Raw genomic sequence first — 27944 nt, 5'->3', positions numbered from 1 at the left:
TAAAAAATAAATAATAATTTAGGGACTGCATCTTTATTAACTCCTCAAATGTCATTTAGTGTTAAAATAATGGATTTATTTTAAAAAAAAATAGCGTGGGATCCCCCATAATTTTAGTCTCTAGCGGAGGTTAAGCAGACGGCTGGGGCAGATGTTTGAAGCCTGGGAAGGGGGTAAAACCCACGGAGCTTCCCAGGCTACTAATATCAGCCCCCAGCTGAATACCTAGCCTTTACTAGCTATTAAAATGGGGGACCCCCCCCAAAAAAAATGACGTGGGGTCCCCCCTATTTTAATAGCTAGCAAAGGCTAGGCAGACAGCTGGGAGCTGATATTAATAGCCCAGGAAGGGTGCCATGAATATTGGCCCCCTCCCAGGCTAGAAACACCAGTCGTCAGCCGCCCCAGAAATGGCGCATCCATAGGATGCGCCAACTCTGGCACTTAGCCTCGCTCTTCCACGCTGCCCTGGTGCGGTGGCAGGGGGTAATAGTGGTGGGGTTCATGTCAGCGCCAGCTGCCATGAAGCCCAGGTTAGTAATGATGGGCGTCTATAAGACACCCCCATTACTAACCTACAAAGTGTTAAAAAGAAAAAACACACTACACCCAGAAAAAAATAATTTATTTGAAATAAAACACACAATTTTATTTAATTCTTAGTTTACTAAAAATAATAGTTACCTGTCCACGTTCCTGCGCTGATCTCACATGCACAGCTGTCACATCTGGAGATGGTGACAGCTGTGCATGGCTGCTGTAAGCTCACGCTGCCGGGAACACGTCCGCTCCCGGCAGCGGGAGCCACTGACTGAGGTCACCGGAGTGCATTCAGGCAGCGCAGCTCCGGAGACCTCCTTTACGGCACTGCTGTACCGTGGGAATTTCTCACGATACAGCAGGGCCGTAAAGGAGCTAACCGGAGCAGCGCTGCCTGAACTCCGGTGAACCCTTACGGCCCCGTCATTCTAGCGGCGGCAGCGGTTCAGAGCGGTCACATTCTATGTGGCTGCTCTGAACTGGAGATCTTCGTGGGACACTCGTGGACTGCTACGGAGGGGTAAGGATAAGGTTGTGGTTTATTATTTTATATTTTATTACAGGAGATCGATGGCTTCGGGGAATTAGGTGTCTTGGTGAGTATAGGTGTAGTTTTTTATTTTTTACTTTATTTTAGGTGGCGATCGGCGGGGACAGGTAATGTATGAACTAATTTATTGTAGGCAACCACTGGCCACCAATGACATGTATTTAACATTTATTGGGGACACAGTAGGGCAATTTAAATAGCAGGATCAGTCTGATGGGAACTACTGCTCCCATCGAGCTGATCCTGCTGGCAGGAGTGGACGGGGGACAGACATAGGCCGATGGGAGTAGTAGTGTCACATCGGCCTATGTCTGCCTGCACGCACACACACCGCACACACCCGCACACATCGCGCACACCCGCACAAACATCGCGCACACACCCCGCACACACACCCCGCACACACACTAATCATGACGGGCTGATGGTCTGGGAGGTGAGGCTGACCTGTGCGGCCGTGGGAAAGTTCATGTGAGTTCATGCAGTCAAGCATGAACTCACATGAACCCTCTGAGGGCAACGCGGCGACTTCAAATGAACAGCTGATCGGCATCAGCTGATACCTCAGCTGTTCATTTGAAATAACCGGCGGGAAAGCGCAGCACAGAACGGGAAAGCCGGCGGTGAAGTCTTTTCACTGCCGGCTTCCCCGCCCGGGTCCTTCACTCCCCGCTCCTTGGAGCTGCGCTCCCCGCCCGGTCCTAACTTACGATCGGGATGGGAGGTGGCGAGGGGAGCGGAGGATCGGGGTGGGAGGCTGCGGGGAAGCAGTATGGGGCTGTGTGATTGTTTAAAAGCCGGCGGCTTTATACCGCCCGCCGGCTTTTAAACAATCAGGAGAATTCTCCCCCGCTGGGATGGCATTCTGATGACAGGCTGGATCGCGCTGCCATCCAACTTGTCATCCTTCACAGACACTGCAGAGCGCAGGCATTATGGGAACTTCCGATTCCGGTATCCGATATTGTAAAAGTATCGGAATTAAGTATCGGAATTCCGATACCGCGAATATCGGCCGATACCCGATATTACAGTATCGGAATGCTCAACACTAATGATGAAACAACCCCTTCAATTGGCATTGGGCAGTCGGAGATACAAGATTTGACTAAACATCACTCTTTAGAAAAAATGGATGTCTCTAATTACCATGTAAAAAAAAAAACGACATTCTAGGAAAAGTCGGATCTTATGCTGCACGGGAAGTTGTCACAACCCGGATCTCACAACCCTCACACTCCCACCCATGTCCACCGTTTGTGAGATCCTATAACCCTCTATGGCCCCTGTTATTGTCAAATCGCGAGATCGCATACTCTTAACTATAGCAGTGCTGCCGTATTATTTACAGTACTCCAGAATAACATTTTATGGTGCTTTAAAGGTAACTTGACAGCTGATACATGCTGCCCGATCCACAGGCAGCAGGTGTCAGGCACTGGATGTATGACCTTAAACAGGTATGTTTGAGATTCTGAAACACTGCGCTTTTTCAGCGAAAAACATACTTTAAAAGCCGCTGAGGACAGAGCCGTACTGGAGACTAGTCAGACAGGCGGATCTCTGGTGGCTTCTCCCAGCCTGCTGCCTTATAGTGACAGGTCTCTTCCTATACGCGCATGTGCATATAGCAGCTATCAGGTTCACTTTAATTATTTAAAAAGTGAAGGCATGGAGCGGTGTACTGGCCTAGTGCCCAATAAGATGTTCAGTGTTAAGGCAAACTAGTCACCAGAAAAAATGCTATTAACCTGCAGAAATGGAGTTAATCTGCAGGTTAATAGCGTTACTAACCTGCCCGGCGCCTGCACTTAGCTGAACGCTGCAGGGAGAAAATTTACTTTATTTCCCCCAGCAGTGTTCATGCTTCAGCCACAGGGGCGGCGCCAGCGCTGGTTCAGTCACTGTTCTGAGTATAGAGAGCGACGTCTCTAACCGCGCGCCCCGACACTGACTGACACACGCTCTGCATTAGGGCCGGCTGTCAGTCAGTGTGGGAGGCGCAGTCACAGCTGCCGCTTTGTATACTCAAGAGTGGTGACTGAACCAGTGCCAGTGCCACCCACGTGACTGAAACCTGAACTCTGGAGGGGGAAATAAAGTTAATTTTCTAGCCGCAGTGTTTGGCTAAGTGCAGACGCCGGGCAGGTTAGAAACGCTATTAACATGCAGATATGGAGCTAATCTGCACGTTAATAGCATTTTCTGGTGACAGGTTCCCTTTAAATCAGTTTTCAGCAATTCATCCACATCTGTCTTATACCCATCCAGCAATCTTCTTTGGTGAGAGGTCTGCTGGACACTGAACATTTGGAAGAGATCACAGGAAAAAACTTAACTCCATAACTATTTTCTACTTGATGTTATCGGCGTCTGTGGCACAATAATGGCAAATCTAACTATACCTTGCTACACTTGTCTTCCTCCAATTTCTTATGGAGCAAATCAGCTTCTAGTTTTGTCTTTCTCAGCCTAATAAACTGACATTTAGCCAGTTCAGCTCTTTTCTTGCAGCAGTCAGGGCAGGCGGCAGGGTCATGCATCTCAGTCCTAATGACCTGACAAATAAAATGTGATTATCATCATTATTAATAATAATCTATATTGATACAAATTAGTGCCTAGATTAGAGACAATCCATCAAGGAATAAGCATGCGATAAATGACTACTATAAAGGACAGTGGTTATTTGCCAAATGTTAATATTTACCTGGTTTATGGTTTCTGTCATAAGCTGTAATTCAAGTCTGCTCATCATTTCCTGGGGAACAGGACATGACTGACAGATGCTTATTGCTTTGCGAGGATGGGTTAGCAGTTTGTCTTTTTTATGTCTGTGATTTTTTGGTGGTTGGCGCAAATGTTTTATCTTCAAAGCGCAAAAAGACTGCAATGCTTGAGCCCGAATGCCTGCAGGTTCTTCGTGAACAACTGTGAAGTGGGATCACAGATATATGAGCACAGGTAACCACTGCATATAGGAATCGGGACAAAAATATCATTATAGGATTCAGTTCACTACTATTTTCAAGATTCCTGCTTGCCGTGAATGAATTAAGCTATTCTTCTTTACATTAAAAAAATTAAAACCAGTCTGATTAATGCATAAGTACGGCGCATTAAAGGGAATCTGGGAGTCCCCTAAACATCCCCATAATAATGTAGAGTCTTAATCCAACATTAAAATCATTCCCTTAATGCGCCATGCTGCTATTCATATGTCCAAAAATAACTTATCGCTGTCACTCTCATAAGCAAATGATCTTGGTTAGTCTGGAGGGGTAGAGCAGTTTGGTTTCACATACTTAAATCGCACCCCTATGTGCATGAATGACATTCTCAACACTGCCCACATCTCTGGCAATTGCAATCTTGCACATTGATGTGACTTCTTTCTTTCCTGGGTAGATGCAATGAAGCTGGGTGACCTCTCCTTGGCTTCATAGGCAGCTTGTGCCCGTCCAGAGAGGAATCAAGTAGGGAAAATGTCAAATTGCAAGAAGAAATTTTAGTGAACATAGGAATGGCAGCATGTTACATCACAGGCATGATTTTAATTTATGCATTATAGCACTAAATCATTATGGAGCAGTTTAGGAGGTTTAGGTTTCGGACAGGTTTCATGTATCAGAGTTCTATCTTGTAACAAGCCATGAAACTATGTAAGCAGCTAATGATCGGGGGCAAGTTTTAAGTGGCGAGATTCCAGAACTATGATATTAATGACCTATTCTTAGAAGATCGGTGGTGGTTCAACACCCAGAATCCCCACTGATCAGCTGTTTGCAGCTCTTATGACAGTTGGATGGAGACAGTGCACAGTGGTGGGACACTACTGCTCTGTGTATTGTTCAGTTTTTGTTCTCGGGAACTTTAGCTCAGTTTACCTTCACTTGACTGGGAGCAAAGCTGTTGATCTGTGAGGATGCCAAGCAACGGACCCCCAATGATATGACACTCATGACCTATCTTAAGGATAAATCATTAATACAATTCAAAGTTTGTGAACACGCCCTAATACAATAATTTATCTATGGCTATGTGTCCATGGCGTCTTTTTTCCGCCTGGAATCCACTTAAAAAAAGAGCCTCATAAAACAAACATAGTGCACAGTAATGTCAAAACGATATTGCTGTGCACATGTTCTGTCATGTTTGGAAACCCTGAAGAGGATGAATAAAAGTAACATGCTTATTGTTTGTACGGCTTCCTGCCAGAATCCACCCGCTCTCTATACTTCACAGTACAGAGCGATAGCTGCCGGCAGGGTCATGCCGCTTTAGGACAATGACCGCCAGCGTTTTCCTGAAGCGGCTTTTGCTAGGAAAACTAGGCGCTGCGGGGTTTAAATGATATTCAATAAATAGGTTTTGGGTTTATAGTTGACATGAAAGCTAAAATTAGTGTGACTTATATCACAATCTTACCAAGTCTAAAACAAATTATCTAATAGAAAAAAAAAATTTACATAGTTAACGAATTCTTCAAGTGAACCATAGTAACATATGCAGTATAAAGCACAACTGTTACATTTCCATACACTTAATTTCTAAGTAAACAGCAATACATAGTAGTACATCATTTACTAAAAAATGTTATAGAAAATATAAACTTGTATTAATGCTGAAGCAATAACAAATTCCAAAATTACCCAACGTCACAATAAATGTATAGTCTAGAAAAGAGGTGGTCAAGCTACAGGACAGCCTAAGGGCTCAAAACAGTGGTGTACTGCACCATGTGCCAGCCCCCTTCCTGCCTGGCGTTTTGATTTCAACAGTATCTGCATTTTCAGGATAGGGAATAACTTTCTAATCGCTGGGGGTTTGACTGCTGGGACCCCGAGCACTCTTGAGAATAGAACCAAATGGAGCAGAGGTCGATCATGCGCACTGCCTCTCTATTCATTCTTATGGGAGTGCGAAGACCAGCAGAACGCTACACTTGGCTATCTTCGGCAGTCCCATTAAGAATGAATAAAATGGCAGTGTGCATAATCGATCACCGCTTTAGAACCCCAGTTCTTGGGATCAGTGGGGATCCCAAGGGTCAGACCCCCAGCTATCGCAAAGTTATCCCTATTCCATGGATAGGATTTAACCTCCAAACTTTAGAATACCTTTTCAAATGTCACTCTACACTATTTACAGTATGTAACAAGGTCGCTGTAGAAATCTACCTATACAGGTAGTGCGGTCGCTGCACGCTGATGTCCACTAACCTGTCTGTACCTCTTTGCATGCAACAAAATTTTAAATTCAATAGATCAAGCAACTTTGTTTAAAAGGTGCAAATTGTCTAAATCCAAGGCCCTTATATATTATTTGACAGTACATAGAAGTTAGACCACACCGTTCACCAGATAAGTGGGGACAAGGGTCACATCTCAACCAATTTCTATTTTTACAGGTACCAAGGTAATTGAACACAGGATGCACCATGCTCAGCCTTTACAATGTAATCTATTTCATACCCAGTCGTCGTCGGAGGTCCTAGGGACTGCTACAAGCATGTATTATAAATACTTTTCCAGCAAGAGTATAGACTTTCAGTATATGTACATACCCTTTATGTGCTTGCTTGAATCCGCATCATTGTAACATGTATTGAAAAAAAATCATAGACTAATACGCAGACTATTTTAGAAGAGAAGAGCGTTCTGCTTATTAAGTCTTAATGTACTAAAGCTAAAGACCCCCATTAAAACTTTCTATTTAAAGTATTGTGTTATGTTATTAAATTGACTATTAACATGTTAATGCACCTAGCTTCTTGCTAGTCTAAGAATAAAAATACTTTAATTATGCTGTTGAACGTATTAAACAGGATCATCCCCGGTTTACGTAATAACAATTAAGAGGTAATCAAGGCTGCATCTAAGTGCATAAAACAGTAAGAAAAAGCCCCGGGGACAATGGTGAAAGCATCAGGACTGCCTGAAATAAACAGATGTTATTGCACTTGGAAATTGAAGATTGCCATAGTAATTGATTTAGCTCCACTTTAACTCTGTTTAAAAAATTAAATAAACTGTTTAAGACAAAAGCCAAGATGTAGCATGAAAGAAGCACTGGGTAATACTGTTGTTCCTTAAGGTAAGGAGTATCCTATGCTGTTGTCAGCCAGTATCAATATATATTCATAATTGGCACGTATCAAATTAAAGAGCGCCATTAACAAAAGAATCCAGCTTGTACCTTTCAGTGGGACAATTTGGTGATTTTCCACAAAGCAAACATTATTATTTTATTTCACACATATTTCTATCTTTGAGGATCGATTTTCAATAGGTATGTAAAATCAGTTATATTAAAGGGAACCTGCCAGCACATTTTTACATGTAGAAGTAAAGGCTGGATAGGCGCTTTCCACCAACAGAAACTAAATCTTTTTTTGTAGAGGTCCGATGTGACAATCATGAAAACTAATGTATATGCCGAATACAAATCAGACTGGAAGTGCACTGGAACTGCTTCTTCCAAGCGCACAGACACAGCTCAAGTGCACTTAATGTCTGATATGCAGATGATTTTTACCTTAGATTCCTCAAAACTGGCACATCAGACCTTTACAAAAAAAAAAAGAGTTTTATGTCTAGGGAAAACTAGCACCTATATAGCCATACCACTACTTGCATGCACAAAAATGTGCTGTCAGGTTTCCTTTTAAATTGACTCTAAAACTAGAAATATTTGATTAAAGCAAGCACAAAATTATCTCACTAGTTATTAGTCTGCAAGACTTTCTGAATATTCCTAAAAACAGGCTTGTAGAAATCCTGCAGAGAAAACAGAACTTAATCTTCTGCTAATTTCTTGCATTTTCGGTCACATTCAAACCAGTGTATTTTCAGAAAAATGGATAGCATCCTGACCAATGTAAGTGAAGTTGCTAGGTTGATGAGCATTTTTCTATACAGACAAAGTCCATAAAGGGAAAAAAATGCAGTATTTACTAGTCTCTTCCATTGTTTGAATGAGTCTAACTTAAGAAACTCAAAGGCTAAGCTCAAAATGGTATGAGGCGCGGGGCCGGAGGCACACTCACAGGCGCGGGGCCGGAGCCACGCTCGGAGGTGCGGGGCCGGAGCCACGCTCGGAGGTGCGGGGCCGGAGCCACGCTCAGAGGCGCGGGGCCGGAGGCACGCTCAGAGGCGCGGGGCCGGAGGCACGCTCAGAGGCGCGGGGCCGGAGGCACGCTCAGAGGCGCGGGGCCGGAGGCACGCTCAGAGGCGCGGGGCCGGAGGCACGCTCAGAGGCGCGGGGCCGGAGGCACGCTCGGAGGCACGCTCGGAGGCGCGGGGCCGGAGGCACGCTCGGAGGCGCGGGGCCGGAGGCACGCTCGGAGGCGCGGGGCCGGAGCCACGCTCGGAGGCGCGGGGCCGGAGCCACGCTCGGAGGCGCGGGGCCGGAGCCACGCTCGGAGGCGCGGGGCCGGAGCCACGCTCGGAGGCGCGGGGCCGGAGCCACGCTCGGAGGCGCGGGGCCGGAGCCACGCTCGGAGGCACGAGGTCTGAGACTGGACATAGTGACTATAGTACGGACCGTAAAATACATCATTAAGCTGGGTAACAGATGATGAGTGGGGCATTAGGGCAGGGGTGGGGAACCTCATGCTCATGGGCCATTTACAGGCCCTTGATGACCTTTTATCCGGCCCCTGGGCAGATTCCTGTGGACCGCAGTATTTGGGCCGGCAGCGGTATTTTTATTGCCACAGGCCCATTTATTTCTTCTTGCTCTGTGAGCACACGCAGTGTTCACTACTGAATGCTGAGGCGTGTGCAATGAAAGATTACGTCCTGACACCGGTGCCAGTGTCAAGACGTACCTTGTGGACGGAGTTAGTGCGCAATTTGTATGGCCCCAAAGGATGGTATAAATATCCAAATGGCCCCTGGCAGAAAAAAAGATTCCGAACCCCTGCTTTAGGGGGTTGTCCACCCCTGGTGAAATCTTCAGTAACTGATGCAGCTACTTGCGGTCATGTGCTGACTAGAGTCTTGACTATGTCTTGCGATATTCTATTGATAGATGAGCCTGAAACTCGAGTCAGCAAGCAATACAAAGTATGCAAATCGTGTGACAATAAATGGAAACGGTAAGTGGAGCAGAACCCAAATGGTGTGTCCATTACACACTGTTAGGATTCGGCAAGTGCTGCAACAAGGATGGACAACCCCTTTCACAAAGTGGGTGGTGTGGTTAACTTTTTACACTACTACAATCTTTTTTCATAGCAAGGAGGCTTCTGCTGCAGCTACTTGTCTTACAGCTACACACAGAATGATGAGGAGGAGGAGGGACATGGCTGAGTGTCATGGGTGTGTCAGATGTATCAGACAGTTGCTCTGGATCTGGCAGCAGAAGGTCTCTGCGTTTGGCATTGCAGAGGCCTTCTTAATCATTCTTACTTTTGGATCCAGCGGCAACCTCTCTCCTGCTCTGATTGACACACCCTTGTCTGGGTGTTTATAAACTCTCAGTCTGCTTCAGGGAGTCGCCGGTGATATTCTCATTTTCCCTTGTGAAGGCTTGGAGCAATAGCAGTCAGATAGTTTCCTCTCTGGTGCCCTTGGAGGACATTTGGTGTTATCTCTCTGGTGTCTGCTCAAGCTAAGTTTTCCCCCTGTTGTTTGTCTCCCTTGTCTTTAGTTTATAGTGGGTACTGACCAGTGCTCACCCCCTCCCTATCTAGAGCCTAGCTCTAGGGATATACAGAGATTAGGTTTCCTGCTCGGCGACAGGTGCGGGACCTGTCCTACCATCCTATAGGGAAGGTAGGACAGGTAGGGTGATATTAGATCAGCCTAGGGGTCTCCACTCCCCCTTTCCCTAGCGTTTCGGATACCCACCCTTCATCCCTTCGTGTTGCACTTTCCCACATTGTGCGTGACACTTAGCTCTTGAGGCACACTCAGAATACTGCTTTATATATTTCTCAGTATTAATTGCTATATCAGACTAAATATGATAAAGATAGAACATGCATAAAATAAATACACTATCTCCATAAAATCCTGTTGAAACTAGGTAAAGAGCTGAGAAAACAATGTCAGCAGCAAAGGGAAGGGTGTAATGTTTTTCTTTTGCTGCATGGATGACACATAAGGAGAATAAGAATTTATATCCATGTAAACAGGTGAGGATCCCAGTATGTAGAGATTAGAGATTGGGAAAACTCTACTACATCTATAATTGAAATGACTCTGAATTTTGCAAGTTTATTCAGAAATGTACATACATTAAGACAAATGAGTGAGAGGGGTTGATAGATGAAAAACATTAATTACTTAGGCTTCCTTCAAACATCTGTGTGTCTTCTATTTCTTTGTTAGAATATTTATTGATTATAGCCTATTTGGCTGTTTAAATAGCTGTGTTTTTTTGGTGGACCAAGTGTCTGAAAATAAAAGGGGTCCTTTGTTAAGCTACGTCATGTCTGAAACTCGACCATTCAATTTAAGACTCTGTTGGACAGCCATTTGTTTGTCTTCCAGATACTGTCTATATTTCACTGTTCAATGGGTAAGCTAGGAATACTTATTTTTTGCATACGAGGAGAGATGAAGAAATAATTGGTAAAAATTAATGCACTGACCAAACACTGATAAAAATCTTACCTAAACCGACAGAAATCAGCCTGTTTTTACACATACGAGAAACATACATATGACTGAATGAGGCCTTATCCACATGATAAGTCTATGATTCCTAAGGCTCGTGCCGATCACAAGAAAAAAAGGTCCTGTGATCCCAGTATGAATGGGGCAGAGATCACGCATATGCACTACTAGTCAGACCCAGCAATCTTAAATGTATCACCTATCCTATACATAGGTGGATAACGGTATTTCTTGGACCAACCCCTTCAACTTATTTAAAACTACCAGTCTTACATTAATGTGTAATTTGCCACAAAATATTATCTACAAGACCACTTAATTGACTGTAAATAGACTAAATCTTTTACAGATGAACAATACTTGTAAATCAATGCTCCTGTCAACTAATAACCTTCAGGAATGAATGTCTTTGACATGATACAAATCCAAAGACACCTCATTAAGCAGCCGGGGCATGGAAGTCGTCCTTGTGTTATTCACTGGTAGTCATTCTGTGTAAGTCAGCTAACAGTCCAGTGTAAATCTTGAGTGGTCTCATATATATGTATATAATATATATAAATATTAAATTTAACGTACACACACACAGATGCACTCACCAGTTTCATGCTGTTGGTGAAATGGATTATTTGGCTGGAGATTCTCATCACGAAGAGTCTTTATCCATTTCTCAATCAGGCCTTTTCCTACAATAAATCCACAAGGTCAGAGATTTCAACAACTTCTATTACTCTGCAAAGCTATCAAACCTGACAAAGCCATTAGTTCATTACAGGACAATTCCCACCAACGCTCAGAAGACTATACATGATGGCCCCGATTCATCCTTTTTTGTCTTGTGGAATTAGTTGCCAAATTCATGAAAATAGTGCATGCCGTTCACGAATTTGGCACACAGTCGAAAAAAATTGGCTTTTTTTCTGCCTTGAAATCTTCTGGAATCGCTAAACTCAGCCCACAAAGCATAAAAAAAAACAAAAAAAAAAAACAGGTGAGCACATATAAAACAGACTTCAAAAAAGGCGCAAATAAAATAATGATTTGAGTACAAACAAAAAAAAGGCGCAAAACACATAAACTAGACAAAAAACAGGCCCAAAAGGCAATGATGAATCGAGGCCGATATGTAGAAAATCATAACTGCAAATTTTGTTTTACTTGTTCTTTTTACAATCGGTCCAAAAGACTAAAGAGGTGATAGAAATTAAGTTAGAATTTCCAAGATTCACATTTACTGATATAGTCACTGATCATTTTGTGAAATCGGATGAGTGGTTAGGGTAAGCACATCACCGGCAATTAGAATTTTGCCTCACGCCAATAAAATGTAGAAATTCTGGCGTTCTATATTTTCTGTGAATTAAATATAATTGCCACAACCTTTGAGCCTCGGAAAGGGAAAGAAGAGGTTTTAATCCCAATATGGAGTCCCACTGATCCTCCGGTATCACTCCCACATGGGCTTCCCATTGAGTTTTAATAGTAAGAGGGAACTTATTTAGATATACATTGTTGAGCTTCTAGTTACTGGGGATTGATAAAACAAGTTAGCTCTGAATAAGTCAGATCATATCTGTTGTTTGATACCACATTCATCTCACACAAGTTTATGGAGACATCTTTCTAGAGAATCAAGAAAACATTTTTTTTTCAAAAGAGATTATAGAGAAAATCCAAATGTAAGCGGAGACCATGCAGGAAAAAGATCTGATAGTCATAAATGATGACTTTGATAGCATAGCGGTCTTTTTCTGCTGAGTGTGGAATACTGACCTTTTACTGCAAGAACAAAAGAGAGAAGAGGCTTTGTTCATAGTAATGCAAGCTTTATGATAAATGCCTTGTCTATATTGTTGCTGTTTTAAAAGTGTATCTCCAGGCAAAAGAAGTTAACTGAAGTCTTACAATGCAGATATCTCAAGGACGCTCGAAGAAAAATGTCCTTCCTAGAATAACAGCCTCAGTGCCATGTGCATACATAACTGCTCTCACTGATGGAGATTACAAGACCTCACAGAGAAGGTAAGGATGAGGTGCTCCTGACACCTGTCAAACAGGCACTGAAGGAGCCCATACATATTATAGATCAATGAGGGGGTGCTGATTTCATTGGGACTGGCTGACCATATAATGGGTGTAGTGAAAACCAGAAATAGTGCTTGAAGAAGGCTCTATTGATGATCAGAATCGTAGCACGTATTTAAGAAAGGTGAATAAAGACCATCACTGTTTTTGAATCTTGGAGTGCTGCTCTCTTATCTCTATTTGTATAGGAGGACTTGAGCCAACCTCTTGCCAGATCTGCTCCCATTCTGATAGGATTTTCGAAAGCGTTGCTCCTTCCTGCTTGTGCTTTTTATAATGTGTATTATGGTGCATGGACTCCTCTCCACCCTCACTTGATGCCAGGGACAGAAAGGGTCAGGCATGTTTGACTTTATATACCTAACCATTTGTTTTTGAGTGAGATAAGTCACCACTAGAGGAGTCGGTCACTTGTGCAAGTATATGAGGCATAGGTGTAAGGAGAAACCTAGAAAATCTCAAAAGCAGAATCACTTGAGGGGTATGTAGGTGGCCGGCCACAATCCCCAATATCACTATGTTGTAGCACCCTAGGTTTGTTTATGGTTTATAGCAGGGCTGTGGAGTCGGTAAGCCAAACCTCTGACTCCAACTCCTCAATTTCCATGACTCCGACTCCCTCATACATGGCTCATGTTTAAGTGATAAATTTACTGTAGCACAGATTCATCTCAGCTAAAAGTCTAGACCCTTAGATCAGGAATAGGACAGACATTTATAGGACATTTCATAACTTTCCCAAATTCTTATGAAAAAATATTCCCCACAAACTGCATTGAACTACTGTACCCAATTTATTATATATTTTAGAAGTTGGAGTCGGTCCATTTTATACCGACTCCACAACCCTGGTTTATAGGACTGAAAGTTTTCAAGGAGACTGCTCAATATCTATTGAAGCACATCAGACAGGCGGACAGGGAGTAGGTCAAAGGAACCCCCAATAAAATAAGGTGTGGGGCGACAGAAGAAAGAACCAAATCAGAGCAAAACATACATTCCCAGCTTGACAGTATCTATTGCCTAGAGATACAGCTTATCAACAACCCCTATAAAGAGTATCGATAAGGGGCTGTGTGACTGCAGACTTATGAATCCTCCCAGTGCATGCACTGTGCGCTACGGGGATTCACCGGTTTCTGAGCCAGGACCGGAGGGTACATATGGGTTATACATACTCCCGGCCAGAGCCGTCTAGTGGGCGTGGCCTCGCTCCATACCCTTGTATGAAGTGAGGCCACGCCCACTGAACGGCCGGGTCACTAGTCGGGCACGGCCTCGCTCCATAAAAGTGTATGGAGCGAGGCTGTGCCCACTGGAAGGGTACTGGCTGGGAATATGTATAACTCATACACCCTCTGGTCTCAGCTTAGAAACCGGCTAATTCCCGCAGCGCACAGGGCGTGTGCTGGGGGGAATCAATGATGTTCAGATCAGGGGAATGTGAGGGCCATTGTAAAACCTTCAGCTTACGCCTTTTGAGGTAGTCTATTGTGGATTTTGAAGTGCGTTTAAGATCATTATTAGTGATGAGTGAGCAGTAAACTGCTCGACTGCTCGGTACTCGAATCGAGCAGGTCGGACACTCGGACCTGCTCGACTCGAATACCGAGGATACTGTAAATCAATGAAGGACCCGAGCATTTTTCCGGGAGACCTGCACTCGACGGCCGGGTAGGCGGACAATGAGAGAGAGATCTCTATTAGTAAAGAGGGAGCTCATTTAATTCTGAATCAGCTGAGCCACACTGCACTGAAGCCGGGAATTCCCCTGCTGGGAGAGCAGGGACTCCTCTGTCAGTCGGACTCTTTGGGAGTTGAAGAGCTCTGGGTGCGTGGTCTCCCTCTCCCTGTAAGAAGCTCACTTGAATCATCTGAGTCACGCCCCGCACTGAAGCCAGGTATATCCATCCAAGAGAGATCGACGTGGACAGAGATCGACGTGGACAGAGATCGACGTATATACCTGGCTGCAGTGCAGGCTCAGATGATTCAAATGAGGTTCTTATGGCAGAGAGAGAGACCACGCCCCTGGAGCTCTTCAACTCACAAAGAGTCAAGCTGACAGAGGAGTACCGATCGAGTATCGAGCAGTGCCGAGCACACTCACCCATCACTAATCATTATCCATTTGTAGAAGCCATCCTCTTTTCAACTTCAGCTTTTTTACACCTGGTGTTATGTTTGCATCAAGAATTTGTTGAAATTTCATTGAATCCATTCTTCCCTCTACCCATGAAACGTGCCATTGGCTGCAACACAACCCCAAAGCATGATTGATCCACCCCCATGCTTAATGGTTAGCTAGATGTTCTTTTCCTGAAATTCTGTGCCTTTTTTTCTCCCCTTTTGTTCACTGTGGCCAAAGAGTTCTAATTTAACCTCATCGGTCCACAGGACTTGTTTCCAAAATACATCAGGCTTGTTTAGATGTTCTTTTGCATACTTCTGACGCTGAATTTTATGGTGAGGATGCAAGAAAGGTTTTCTTCTGATGACTCTTCCATGAAGGCCATATTTGTGCAGGTGTCTCTGAACTGTAGAACAATGTACCACAACTCCAAAGTCTACTAAATCTTTCTGAAGGTCTTCTTCAGTCAAGCAGGGGTTTTGATTTGCATCTCTAGCAGGGCAGTGGAGTTGGTAATCTAAACCACCGACTCCGACATTTCCCTAACTTCCAATTCCAACTCCAACTCAACAGCCCTGCCTCACTACTGAGCATGTACATAAAAGTGCAGCACAGATTCATCTCAACTAAAAGACTAAATCCTTAGATCAGGAATAGAACATTTCATAACTTTCCCAAATTCTTATGAAAACATTTACAGCACATTCTGCATTGTACTAATGAACCCAATTTATTATATATCTTAGGACTCTGCAGCTCTGTTCTTTAGCAATGCTACGAGCAGCTCTCACTGAAATTTTGCTTGGTCTTCAAGACCTTATCTTGACCTCCACTGTTCCTGTTAACTGCCATTCCTTAATTACATTTCTAACTAAGGAAAGGGCAACTTGAAAACGCTTTGCTATCTTCTTATAGCATTCTCCTGCTTTATGGGCCGCCACCATTTTCATGTTCAGAGTGCTAGGCAACTGCTTAGAAGAACCCATGGCTGCTGTTTTTTTGGCACAAGGTTAGAGGAGGCTACGTTTTTATAAAGTTGGGAAATTTGTATCACTTAGCCTTTCCTAATGAGGACAGTGAACAAGCCATAACCCTAATAGGCTTATTAAGGTCTGAAACCTTGGTCAAAGTTATCTCAGCACACAAACCTCCAAGTTCACCCAAACTTTTGCATCGGCTAATTTTCCTTTTTGTAAGGCTATGTGCCCACGTTGCATTTATGAAGCAGAAAATTTCTGCTGCATAAATGCAAGTCCTCTCCCGGAAAAACGCATGCGGAATTCCGCACGCGTTTATCGCGCATTTTTCGCGCGTTTATCACGCGTTTTCCACATGCGGAATTGCCTTGCGTTTTTTATGCATTGGACAAAGGCAATTCCGCTTGCGGAAACGCAAAATTAAATGACATGCTGCGGATTTTTGAACGCGGCATAAACGCTGCGGAAAAATCCGCAGCATGTGCATAGAACTTGCGGAATCCCATTGGGGACCATGGGGTGCGGATATACATGCGTTTTTCAAGCGTTTACGCTGCGGAAATTCCGCAGCATATACGCTTGAAAAATGCTACGTGGGCACACAGCCTAATTCTTAAAATGTAAAAAAATTTAAAAAATGTTTTTTTGCATAAAATACAAAAGGAAATATGTCATCTTTAACTTAAGGCCTTTTAGAGATCATCTCATCTTCAACTTGCTTAACTGTTCGCAATAAGGCTATGTGCCCACGATGCAGATTTGAAGCAGAAATTTCCTGAGCATTTCAACATCTCCTTGGCAGAAAAACGCATGCGGATTTTACATGCGTTTTTACATGCGTTTATGCATGCGTTTTTCCAAGCGGTTTTGAGAATCACTTGGACAAGGGCTTGATAATTTGGTCACACAGTATAAATCCATGCAACTGGCATACATGCGGATATTATGCGGTTCCATGCAAGTCAATGGGCACGATTTCGCTGAGAAATCGAGCCCAAATTGGTTGTGCTGCGGATTTTTCCGCAATGATAATCCGCTGTGGAAATTTCCACAGCGTGTGCACAGCTCATGCGGATTATCATTGGGATACATCCCAAACCTCTTATCAAGCGATCTTAATGCGTTTCCGCGGCATTCAATCCGAATCGTGGGCACACAGCCTAACAGTAATTTTGACCAGGGATGCCCAAACTTTTACATGCCACTGTATATTTATAATCACATATATATTTATCTCACAAGTGGAGGTTTAACACTTCATGACAGCTTGTTAGAAGCCTGGCTGAGTAAAAATAAAAAAAAAAAACCTTAGTTTTTAGAAACCCTAAAGAATTGTGGGTGGACAGAAAATCTATTTTACAGTTCAATAATGAGAAGGCGATACAACGGAGACACATCGCTTACAGCTCTCATTCTGCTCTGACGGCGATATACTGCACAGGATGAGGTGAACCATTATGGGTTCTGCTATTTTCCTAGTTAATACTTTGATCTCGGAGCCGGGGAAACATTCACACAAGTTTCCAGATGACACCTGTATATCACGAGTATTTCCAAAGCTGATAGATACAGGAGTCCATGGTTAACCCTTAACAACCTGTCCAACATTTTATCATTATATTTTTGCATTCCGAGAGCCAGAACTTTTTCTTATTTCCATCAATTTTTTTTTTTTTTTAGTTTTGTAGCATGATCTATATTTTTAACGTCTAGATTTAGGGTAGATAAAAAATATATATATCTTTTTGTGGGTTTTGCCTAAGTTTTATTTTTACTACGTTCAGTACATAACAAATTATATTTCTTTTGTGATAGATTTTCTGTGTATCACCCTATCCTAATCAATTATTTTCTTGATACCAGAGCAGTGTGATGGCCTGTCTTCTGCGGGACGAGCTAAAGTTTTCAGCGGTGTCATATGGGCGTACATATGACTTTTTGATAGCAGTTTCTCTCTTTTTTTGCTGGGAAAGAGAGATAAAGTATCCAAAAAAAAAGCATCAATCCTGGCATGGTTTATATTTTACTAGCAAAATACCCGCTGCTTTGCTCATGGAAAATCATATGTTAAATTTTTGGTTACGCTGATCTATGCATTTCTGCAATATGCTGAAGATTTTAGCTTTGTTGCTGAATAATTATATCTTAGCTGGACAGGACTTTTTAAACCATTACAATAGCTACTTCATTAACACTGGGAGAATTAAATCGCCTTTTGTGTTCACCAACCAGTGTTTTGTCTGCTCTTATTACAACCTGAAATTCGTCACTTGGCATTCTTTCTAAGGCTGTTTTAAAAAGCTTTACTAACTGATTGTGTTGATGGAAAAATCTTTTCAAATTCAAAACAATGTGTTTTTTTGTCTCAGGTATAGCTTCACAACCCGATCAACTTGCATCTGTTTGCCTCCCAAAAAATATACAGTACAGACCAAAAGTTTGGACACACCTTCTCATTTAAAGATTTTTCTGTATTTTCATGACTATGAAAATTGTACATTCACACTGAAGACATCAAAACTATGAATTAACACATGTGGAATTATATACTTAACAAAAAAGTGTGAAACAACTGAAAATATGTCATATTCTAGGTTCTTCAAAGTAGCCACCTTTTGCTTTGATGACTTCTTTGCACACTCTTGGCATTCTCTTCATGGGCTTCAAGAGGTAGTCACCGGAAATGGTTTTCACTTCACAGGTGTGCCCTGTCAGGTTTAATAAGTGGGATTTCTTGCCTTATAAATGGGGTTGGGACCATCAGTTGTGTTGTGCAGAAGTCTGGTGGATACACAGCTGATAGTCCTACTGAATAGAATGTTAGAATTTGTATTATGGCAAGAAAAAAGCAGCTAAGTAAAGAAAAACAAGTGGCCATCATTACTTTAAGAAATGAAGGTCAGTCAGTGCGAAAAATTGGGAAAACTTTGAAAGTGTCCCCAAGTGCAGTTGCAAAAACCATCAAGCGCTACAAAGAAACTGTCTCACATGAGGACCGCACCAGGAAAGGAAGACCAAGAGTCACCTCTGCTTCTTAGGATAAGTTTATCCGAGTCACCAGCCTCAGAAATCGCAGGTTAACAGGGATGGCTTTGCACTCAACACACACACACACATTTTCTCCTTTATTTCTATAGAGCCTAAAGTTGGGGTGCCAAATCTCAGGAAGGGGGGGAAGGATTTAGAGTTTTAATGTTCGCAGTAATTTTGTCTGGTGCTAAAGACGGGCCGTGCAAAATTTCACTCAAATCATGTGAAAAATGTGGTTTTGTATTCAGTGGGCTAACACACACAGATTTCTGCTTTTTATATACAGATTAAGCATTCACTGTGTAAGTTAAATACCATGATAATGTTATAAGTCAGATTGTTAGGGATACCACAATACCAATTATGGGTTAACTTTTTTTCTTTTTCTGACACAATAAAACTTTTTAATAGGAAAAAAGGGTGATTACATTATCTGCAATAACATAGCGGACAGGGGGGCTTTTATTAGTCCCACTGACTGCCACCATTTCACTCCAGGGTGGCCCCTTTAAGGCTGTGGTTGCAATTGACCATGGCATCTTTGAGCGGCCTTTCAGTTTCTGCATTTAGACAAAGATTTTCACAGAGTTCAGACTGTTGTTAAAGGGAAGCTGTCAGCAGGTTTTTGCCACCTAATCTGAGAGCAGCATAATACAGGGACAGAGACCCTGATTCCAGCGATGTATGGGTTACCGGGCTGCTTGCTGAACTTCTGATATGTTTTATCAGCAGATTATCAGTAGAGGACTAGTAAGCTTGCTGCCAATTAGACCTCCATATTCATAACCCCACCCCCACCACTGATTGGTAGCTTTCTGCCCATGCACAGTGTACACAAAGAGCTATCAATCAGTGGTGTGGGCAGGTTGTACAGAGCTCAGAGAACTGCTACATTTGCAGCAGAGAAAAGTTTTAATCAAAACTGAAGCACTCAGTACAGTAAGTGACATATCATTGGAATCATGGTCTTTTCCCCTCCATTATGCTGCTCTCAGATGTAGTAGCAAAAGCCCGGTGATAGACTACCTTTAAGTAAATACACATAAGGTAATTCATACATACCAACATTTATTATCTGAAAATCAAGACAATTAGGGCCCATCTCCACAATTGCCTTGGACTAACCAAAACAACAAAGTTAGGACATGGTTTTGTTAAGCCTAAGTGGCCCAGTTTGAGGGTCTATTGCAAGACTGGTACTTCAATCGTATTTACTAAAAATTGTGTAGAACTAAAATAGAATATTTGGAAATATTTTTAACATTAAATACCTTGATCATCCTCCATGTGGTCATCTTCCACTGAAGCAGACTCTACATACGATTTCTCAGAAGAATAAGTATGATGAACGTCCAACTCAGAGGAGAGTGATTCAAAAGATTCGTCTTCATAGTTCCTACTAGAGTCATTGATATTGGGACTGAAGGAATCACTTCTCTGCTGATGACTGGATTCACTTACTTACTTACTTCAAAGGAATCGCTACGATACTTTTCAGAATGTTCTTCGCTAACGGAGTCAAAGGCGTCTCTTATATATCTCGCATTTGATTTGTCAGAGATAGATTCAAATGTGTCTCCAGAATATTGCAATGCAGCGCTCAGAGAGTCACTCTTCTGCAGGACTTCCTCATAATTTGGACTTTCTTCACTGACTGGGGATAGCGCCATTACAGCCCTGTAAAATAAAACATACTAGGTTAAAATAGATATCGGGAACAAACAAAAAAGTGGAATGTTAACCAACCCACGGAATAATGAATATATTAAAAATGAATAACCAAGGAACCGATATCTACATTATCAGATGATGCTACAACCATTCGGCACAGTATCATTATGCTACTATAGTGTTGTCTCAATGTAAGCAGTAGCGGAAATGTGCCTGCCATTAAGCCTTTGTATTTAGCAACCACAGTACATCTTCTATAGCATTGGGACACTATAAGGCTGGTTTCACACGTCAGTATATTTCCGGTACCGGAGATATCCATGTCCCATGTCCCGTGTCCATGTGTGTCACACGTGTGGTAACTGTGTGCCGCATCAGGATCACACGTACCAGCGCTTGGGAATCAGTGGTACACTTAGCACTGTAGCTGAACGCTGCCCTCATCATGGTTCCCTGCTGACACAGCGATCAGCAGTAGCAGGGATAATGATGAGAGTAGTAGTCTGCTCCCGGTGTCTCCACCTGTAAAAATAAGAAAAAAATAAAAACTCCTTATACTCACCTGTCCTAAGTGTCCCCCGCTGTAATCCATCTGACCGATCATGCCGAGGAGTCGGGAAGAATGACTCCTGCAGCGCTGGAGTGGTACTTTAATGTTTGATGACCACGCTGTTGTGTAACCTCTGATATTGGACCTTCTCCATATTGCTTACTCGCTACCATAAGTGACGGCCCACTGTGACACTGTTCTATTGAATGGATAAACCAACCGGTACCACAGGTGATAATATTTGGTAACTTTTGTATATATGCAATTTGGGAGCATAACACTATATATGTCCCTTCATGTGAACATATTTTCAGGTTTTACCAATATTATGTAAAAATTATATTTTAAGGCTGTGTGCACACTGTTTGTTTTCGCGTTTCTTTCCGAGCGGAAATGCACCAAAAACGCTAGGTAATCCATGAGCCAGCTAATGCAATGACAATCCTGAAGAGCTGTGCACATGATCAGGAACTTTCCTGTGAGGATTGTCATTGCATTTAAATCTGCAGCTTGTCAATTCTTTGTGCGTTTCTGCAGCGTTTTTCACCCATTGACTTTAATTGAGTCAGTCAAATCCACAGCAAAAACGCAGGTATAAATATATTTGCGGATTTGCTGTGGATGTTTGCTGTGTATTTGACTGACTCATTTCAAGTCAATGAGTCAAAAACATGGCAAAAATGCACAAAGAATTGCCAGCAGAAGACTACTCCTCCCATCATCAGATGGCCGCTCCCGATGACAACAGCGAGAGCAGGCGTGGCTATGGGGAGAAGTAGTCTCCTCAGCAGGCGTCTGTGCGCTGTGTAAAAAAAAATAAAAAAAATCATTATTAAAATAAAAAACACCTTATTCTCACCTGTTCACCATCATCCCGATGTCACACAGCGATCCGATCACCCGGCAATACACTGACAGGAGCAGGATCTCTTCCGGCAGTGTACATCGCTGCGCTGCTGGGACTGAGTTCACTGGAGTTCATCAGCTGAAGATCAGCTGAGAATTCCGGAGACCTCACTTACAGCATTGGTGCTGCGTGAGAATTTTCTTACGCAACACTGATGCAGTAAGGTCAACAGAGCACTCAGATGATCTTCAGCTGATTGAACTCCAGTGACCTCACTCCTGCAGCACAGCGCTATACACTGACAGGAGTAATTACACTCCTGTCAGTATATACAGTGCTGTCTTCTACAACAGTCACATCAGTGATTGCTGGTGTGGCTGCTGTAGAAGTGACCCGGATCGTCGTGGGACACTGTGGATTACGTCATCACGGCGGACAGGTGAGGAATATGGTTGTTTTTTTTTATTTTTGGTTTCTTACAGGAGATGAGGGCTTCGGGGATTGGGCGTTAGGCGAGTATACAGTGTTTATTTTAAATAAAAGATTAAAACTGTGTGGAATTTTATTTAAAATAAAAGACTTTATTCTGGCCGTGTCTTTATTTGAAAAAACATCAAAAACCCTACTACAGGGTTAGTAATGGGGGCATCTTATAGACGCCGTCCATTACTAACCTAGGCTTCATGACAGCTGCCAAAACAAGGCTGACATGAACCCCAAGCCTATAACCCCACTTGCCACCGCACCAGGGCAGTGGTAAGAGCGGAGGCTAAGTGCCAGATTTGGTGTATCTTATGGATACGCTAGTTCTGGGACTGCTGAGAGCTGATATTATTAGCCTTGGAGGGGGCTAGTATCCATGGTCCCTTCCCTGGCTATTAATATCAGCTTACAGCTGTCAGCCTAGCCTTTGCTGGTTAGATTTTTTAGGGGGACCCTACGTCAATTTTTTTCTGGGGTCCCCCTATAATCTAGCTAGTAAAGGCTAAGCAAACAGCTGTGGGATGTTATTAATAGCCAGGGAACATTTTTGGCTAATGGCCCCTTCCCCAGATACTAATATCAGTTCCTAGCGGTCGGCTTTCCCTCTACTGGTTAAGAAAATGACGAGGGAGCCCACACCATTTTTTTAATTATAAGCTATGTGCCCACGATCTGGACGTAGCAGTGCTGCACAAGTAAATCCGCATGTGTTCACTGAACCATGAGGATTTACCACATTCAATACATTATTGTGGTCAAATTTCTTTTTCGGAGACTAGCGACTCCGCAAGTGAATTTGACATGCTGTAGTCCTGAAAGACGCGCCAAATGTCAGTTTCCGCGGGTGATCCGCAGCCTCAGATGCACGCATAGTGGACATGGGATTTCTAAAAACCCCATCCACTATGCTGTAACATCTGGCCGCAGCAGCAAAAATATGCTGCATCCAAAGCGCTGCTGGTTGCTGATCGTGGGAACGTAGAGGCTAACCAAACAGCTGTGAGCTGTTACTAATAGCCAGGGAACATGTTGGCCTAATGGGCCCTTCATAGGCTAAAAATAGCAGCTCCCAGCTGCCCCAGAAATTACATGAATGGCAATTGATGCTAATGGGATTAGGGTTTACGGGATTAAGTGTCGCTGACACCAAGCCCTTTGTTTAGTGACGAAGAGGTATCAGACACGCTCATTACTAAAAAAAACCCTGTAAGTAAAGAGTTAAATAAACACACACAGACACACAGATTAAAACACTTTATTTGAAATGCAACAGACACATTCTTTAATCATTTAAATTAACCAATATACTCACCCTAGGTCCGACAGTAATCCAAGGTTTAAAGCGATGTCCCAGGTTTTTTTTTCAAATATCTTTAATTTTATCCAAAAAGCATTCATTGCTGTACAAAAACACAACAAAAAATGCATCAAAATCACGGCAAAATGCATGTTTCTTCCGCAGTGTTTTTGCTGCCATGAGATGCAGAAACCTTGCAGAAATTTCTGCAATCAAATCCTGAACATGCGCACATAGCCTCAATGTCCGGCCACACATGAGTTTTAATGTAAAAAAGGCACAAAATAACGAGCATAAAAATCACAGATTTTTGTTCTTAGCAGTAAAATAAAAAACCCTCTTTGAAAGTTTTAAAATTTCCTGACTGTCTATGAACACTCAATGAAACTACTTCACCATGTCGCAATGGATTCATTTTGTTTTCTTTTATTAACTTTAGACATAAAAGCCAAGAGACTGAGAATTTTGGATAATGAATAAAAACTAGCGCTCACCCTGTATTTGGTTCTTATGAATCCTCAGCACAAAAAAATCCACTCCTGCTCAATGCGGTAAGACGGTAATAGTATCCATGAATAGGGATTAAATATTGTCTGAAATGAATAGGATGAAGATATAATAATGGATTCGATTGTGCCCGAAACGTCCTTTTAATTACGGTGGAATAAAGATTATGGAAATATTCCTTTAATTCCAAAATTGGCAGGAATATCTTCTATATTTAACAATGATAATTTTGTCAAAAATCCTTCACTTGAAATTAAAACTTGCAAAGTGTCAATGCGACCAATAAAGTCAGTGAGTAGGTGAGCTGATCCCACCAGCAATTAAAGGGTTGTCTGTGCTCTTTTGAAGCCATGTACAAGTGCTGTGACCCCACACTGTGCTCACTAATAGGTTTGCAAAGGTCATAAAAGAACAAGGGATTAAGATTAATCAATCTGATGGACCATGATGTACAGTGGAAATTAAAAAGGAAGAAATGTAAAAGAAGATTAATCTACAAGGCTAACATGACTTTTGTAACCGGTGGAAACTGCCTGTGTCTAATGAAATCGAAGGCAGAAAGTGTTGTGATTATTCCAGCGACTGTGGGCAGTAGAATTTTTTAAAACGTCCAGTTTATTTTGTACACATTAAAATACAGGAATCCATGACTAAGGTTCCTATAGCTGAAACGCGTAGGATTGCTGTTCCTAAAGTCTAGCCCTGTGGCTGTAACATGCTGCACTGTATAAACTGGACGTTTTAAAAAATTCTACTGCCCACAGTCGCTGGATTAATCACAACACTTTCTGCATTATCTTCAATCTGCCTGGAGCCAAAAGCTAATCCGTGAGCAGGGGAGAATCCAGAACGTAGGAGGACGACTGAGAAGAAACGCCATGATGCCCCCATATGCTGGTGCTGGGGGGCCACCATCTATAGGCAGACACTGCAGATTGTAATATAACACATACTACAATAGAGGAATATAGAACAACTAGAGCAAGTATAAACAGTGTATATAACTGTATCCATAGGGCCCTGCCTACACCTGCGGCCATGACAACACATCCTTGTGTCACACACCTCCATGATACTCGGCCACAGGTGATATAAAGACACCAGCACACGGGCAACAGCTGCACCATGCAAAGAGCAACTTACACACAGAGCAGAGGCGCAGCACGGCTCCACCAACACCGTCTCCCTGGTAACACTGTGCACCAGGAATAAGAGCCCGGGCACAAGCTCCGCCCGTGATGTTAGTTCCTAGATATAAAGTGACCTATGGCCAGATGGCGAGCAGACTGTACAGCGATCACAGGCGACAGCACCGAGGATTCTACCAAGAGCAGACATCTCCAGATGGATTTATTATTTGCTAGTTGTCTCAGGGATTGTGAAGTAATGACAGAAAGAGAGGTGGTGATGTGTATGTGTGTGTGTGTGTGTCAGCCCTGACATCCCAGCACCACTCCTCACAGTGACCTGTCCCAGCACCGCTCCTCACAGTGACCTGTCCCAGCACCGCTCCTCACAGTGACCTGTCCCAGCACCACTCCTGACAGTGACCTGGCCCAGCACCGCTCCTCACAGTGACCTGTCCCAGCACCACTCCTCACAGTGACCTGTCCCAGCACCACTCCTCACAGTGACCTGTCCCAGCACCGCTCCTCACAGTGACCTGTCCCAGCACCGCTCCTCACAGTGACCTGTCCCAGCACCACTCCTGACAGTGACCTGTCCCAGCACCACTCCTCACAGTGACCTGTCCCAGCACCGCTCCTCACAGTGACCTGTCCCAGCACCGCTCCTCACAGTGACCTGTCCCAGCACCGCTCCTCACAGTGACCTGTCCCAGCACCACTCCTCACAGTGACCTGTCCCAGCACCGCTCCTCACAGTGACCTGTCCCAGCACCACTCCTGATAGTGACCTGGCCCAGCACCGCTCCTCACAGTGACCTGTCCCAGCACCGCTCCTCACAGTGACCTGTCCCAGCACCGCACCTGAGAGTGACCTGTCCCAGCACCACTCCTGATAGTGACCTGGCCCAGCACCGCTCCTCACAGTGACCTGTCCCAGCACCGCTCCTCACAGTGACCTGTCCCAGCACCGCACCTGAGAGTGACCTGTCCCAGCACCGCTCCTCACAGTGACCTGTCCCAGCACCGCTCCTCACAGTGACCTGTCCCAGCACCGCTCCTCACAGTGACCTGTCCCAGCACCGCTCCTCACAGTGACCTGTCCCAGCACCGCTCCTCACAGTGACCTGTCCCAGCACCGCTCCTCACAGTGACCTGTCCCAGCACCGCTCCTCACAGTGACCTGTCCCAGCACCGCTCCTCACAGTGACCTGTCCCAGCACCGCTCCTCACAGTGACCTGTCCCAGCACCGCTCCTCACAGTGACCTGTCCCAGCACCGCTCCTCACAGTGACCTGTCCCAGCACCGCTCCTCACAGTGACCTGTCCCAGCACCGCTCCTCACAGTGACTTGTCCCAGCACCGCACCTGAGAGTGACCTGTCCCAGCACCGCACCTCACAGTGACCTGTCCCAGCACCGCTCCTCACAGTGACCTGTCCCAGCACCGCTCCTCACAGTGACCTGTCCCAGCACCGCTCCTCACAGTGACCTGTCCCAGCACCGCTCCTCAGTGACCTGTCCCAGCACCGCTCCTCACAGTGACCTGTCCCCGCACCGCACCTGAGAGTGACCTGTCCCAGCACCGCACCTGAGAGTGACCTGTCCCAGCACCGCTCCTCACAGTGACCTGTCCCAGCACCGCTCCTCACAGTGACCTGTCCCAGCACCGCTCCTCACAGTGACCTGTCCCAGCACCGCTCCTCACAGTGACCTGTCCCAGCACCGCTCCTGATAGTGACCTCTCCCAGCACCGCTCCTGACAGTGACCTGTCCCAGCACCGCTCCTCACAGTGACCTGTCCCAGCACCGCTCCTCACAGTGACCTGTCCCAGCACCGCACCTGAGAGTGACCTGTCCCAGCACCGCTCCTCACAGTGACCTGTCCCAGCACCGCTCCTCACAGTGACCTGTCCCAGCACCGCTCCTCACAGTGACCTGTCCCAGCACCGCTCCTCACAGTGACCTGTCCCAGCACCGCTCCTCACAGTGACCTGTCCCAGCACCGCTCCTCACAGTGACCTGTCCCAGCACCGCTCCTCACAGTGACCTGTCCCAGCACCGCTCCTGATAGTGACCTCTCCCAGCACCGCTCCTCACAGTGACCTGTCCCAGCACCGCTCCTCACAGTGACCTGTCCCAGCACCGCACCTGAGAGTGACCTGTCCCAGCACCGCACCTGAGAGTGACCTGTCCCAGCACCGCTCCTCACAGTGACCTGTCCCAGCACCGCTCCTCACAGTGACCTGTCCCAGCACCGCTCCTCACAGTGACCTGTCCCAGCACCGCTCCTCACAGTGACCTGTCCCAGCACCGCTCCTCACAGTGACCTGTCCCAGCACCGCTCCTCACAGTGACCTGTCCCAGCACCGCTCCTCACAGTGACCTGTCCCAGCACCGCTCCTCACAGTGACCTGTCCCAGCACCGCTCCTCACACTGACCTGTCCCAGCACCGCTCCTGATAGTGACCTGTCCTAGCACCAGTTCTGATAGTCCTCTACAATCTAGCAGTATTGTAGTGTTGTG

At 44.4% G+C, this 27944-nt stretch overlaps 1 protein-coding gene across 1 annotated transcript in view; it reads right to left on the bottom strand.

Annotated features, from left to right (window-relative positions):
- CUNH8orf48 (chromosome unknown C8orf48 homolog) overlaps positions 1-25523 on the bottom strand; it is a 33003-nt gene extending 7480 nt beyond the window's left edge. The window contains 6 exon segments of the mRNA XM_073637897.1: positions 3496-3648; positions 3801-4021; positions 11316-11402; positions 20211-20400; positions 20403-20616; positions 25438-25523. Of these exon segments, the coding sequence (XP_073493998.1) occupies positions 3496-3648; positions 3801-4021; positions 11316-11402; positions 20211-20400; positions 20403-20609 (858 nt within the window). The 5' untranslated portion in view covers positions 20610-20616; positions 25438-25523.
- Positions 25524-27944: the final 2421 nt, after the last annotated feature.

This window comes from Phyllobates terribilis, unplaced genomic scaffold (assembly GCF_046119375.1).
Source record: "Phyllobates terribilis strain yellow unplaced genomic scaffold, ASM4611937v1 Scaffold_7__3_contigs__length_470593459, whole genome shotgun sequence".
NCBI lineage: Eukaryota > Metazoa > Chordata > Amphibia > Anura > Dendrobatidae > Phyllobates > Phyllobates terribilis.
This window is presented reverse-complemented; position numbering and strand designations above follow the sequence as displayed.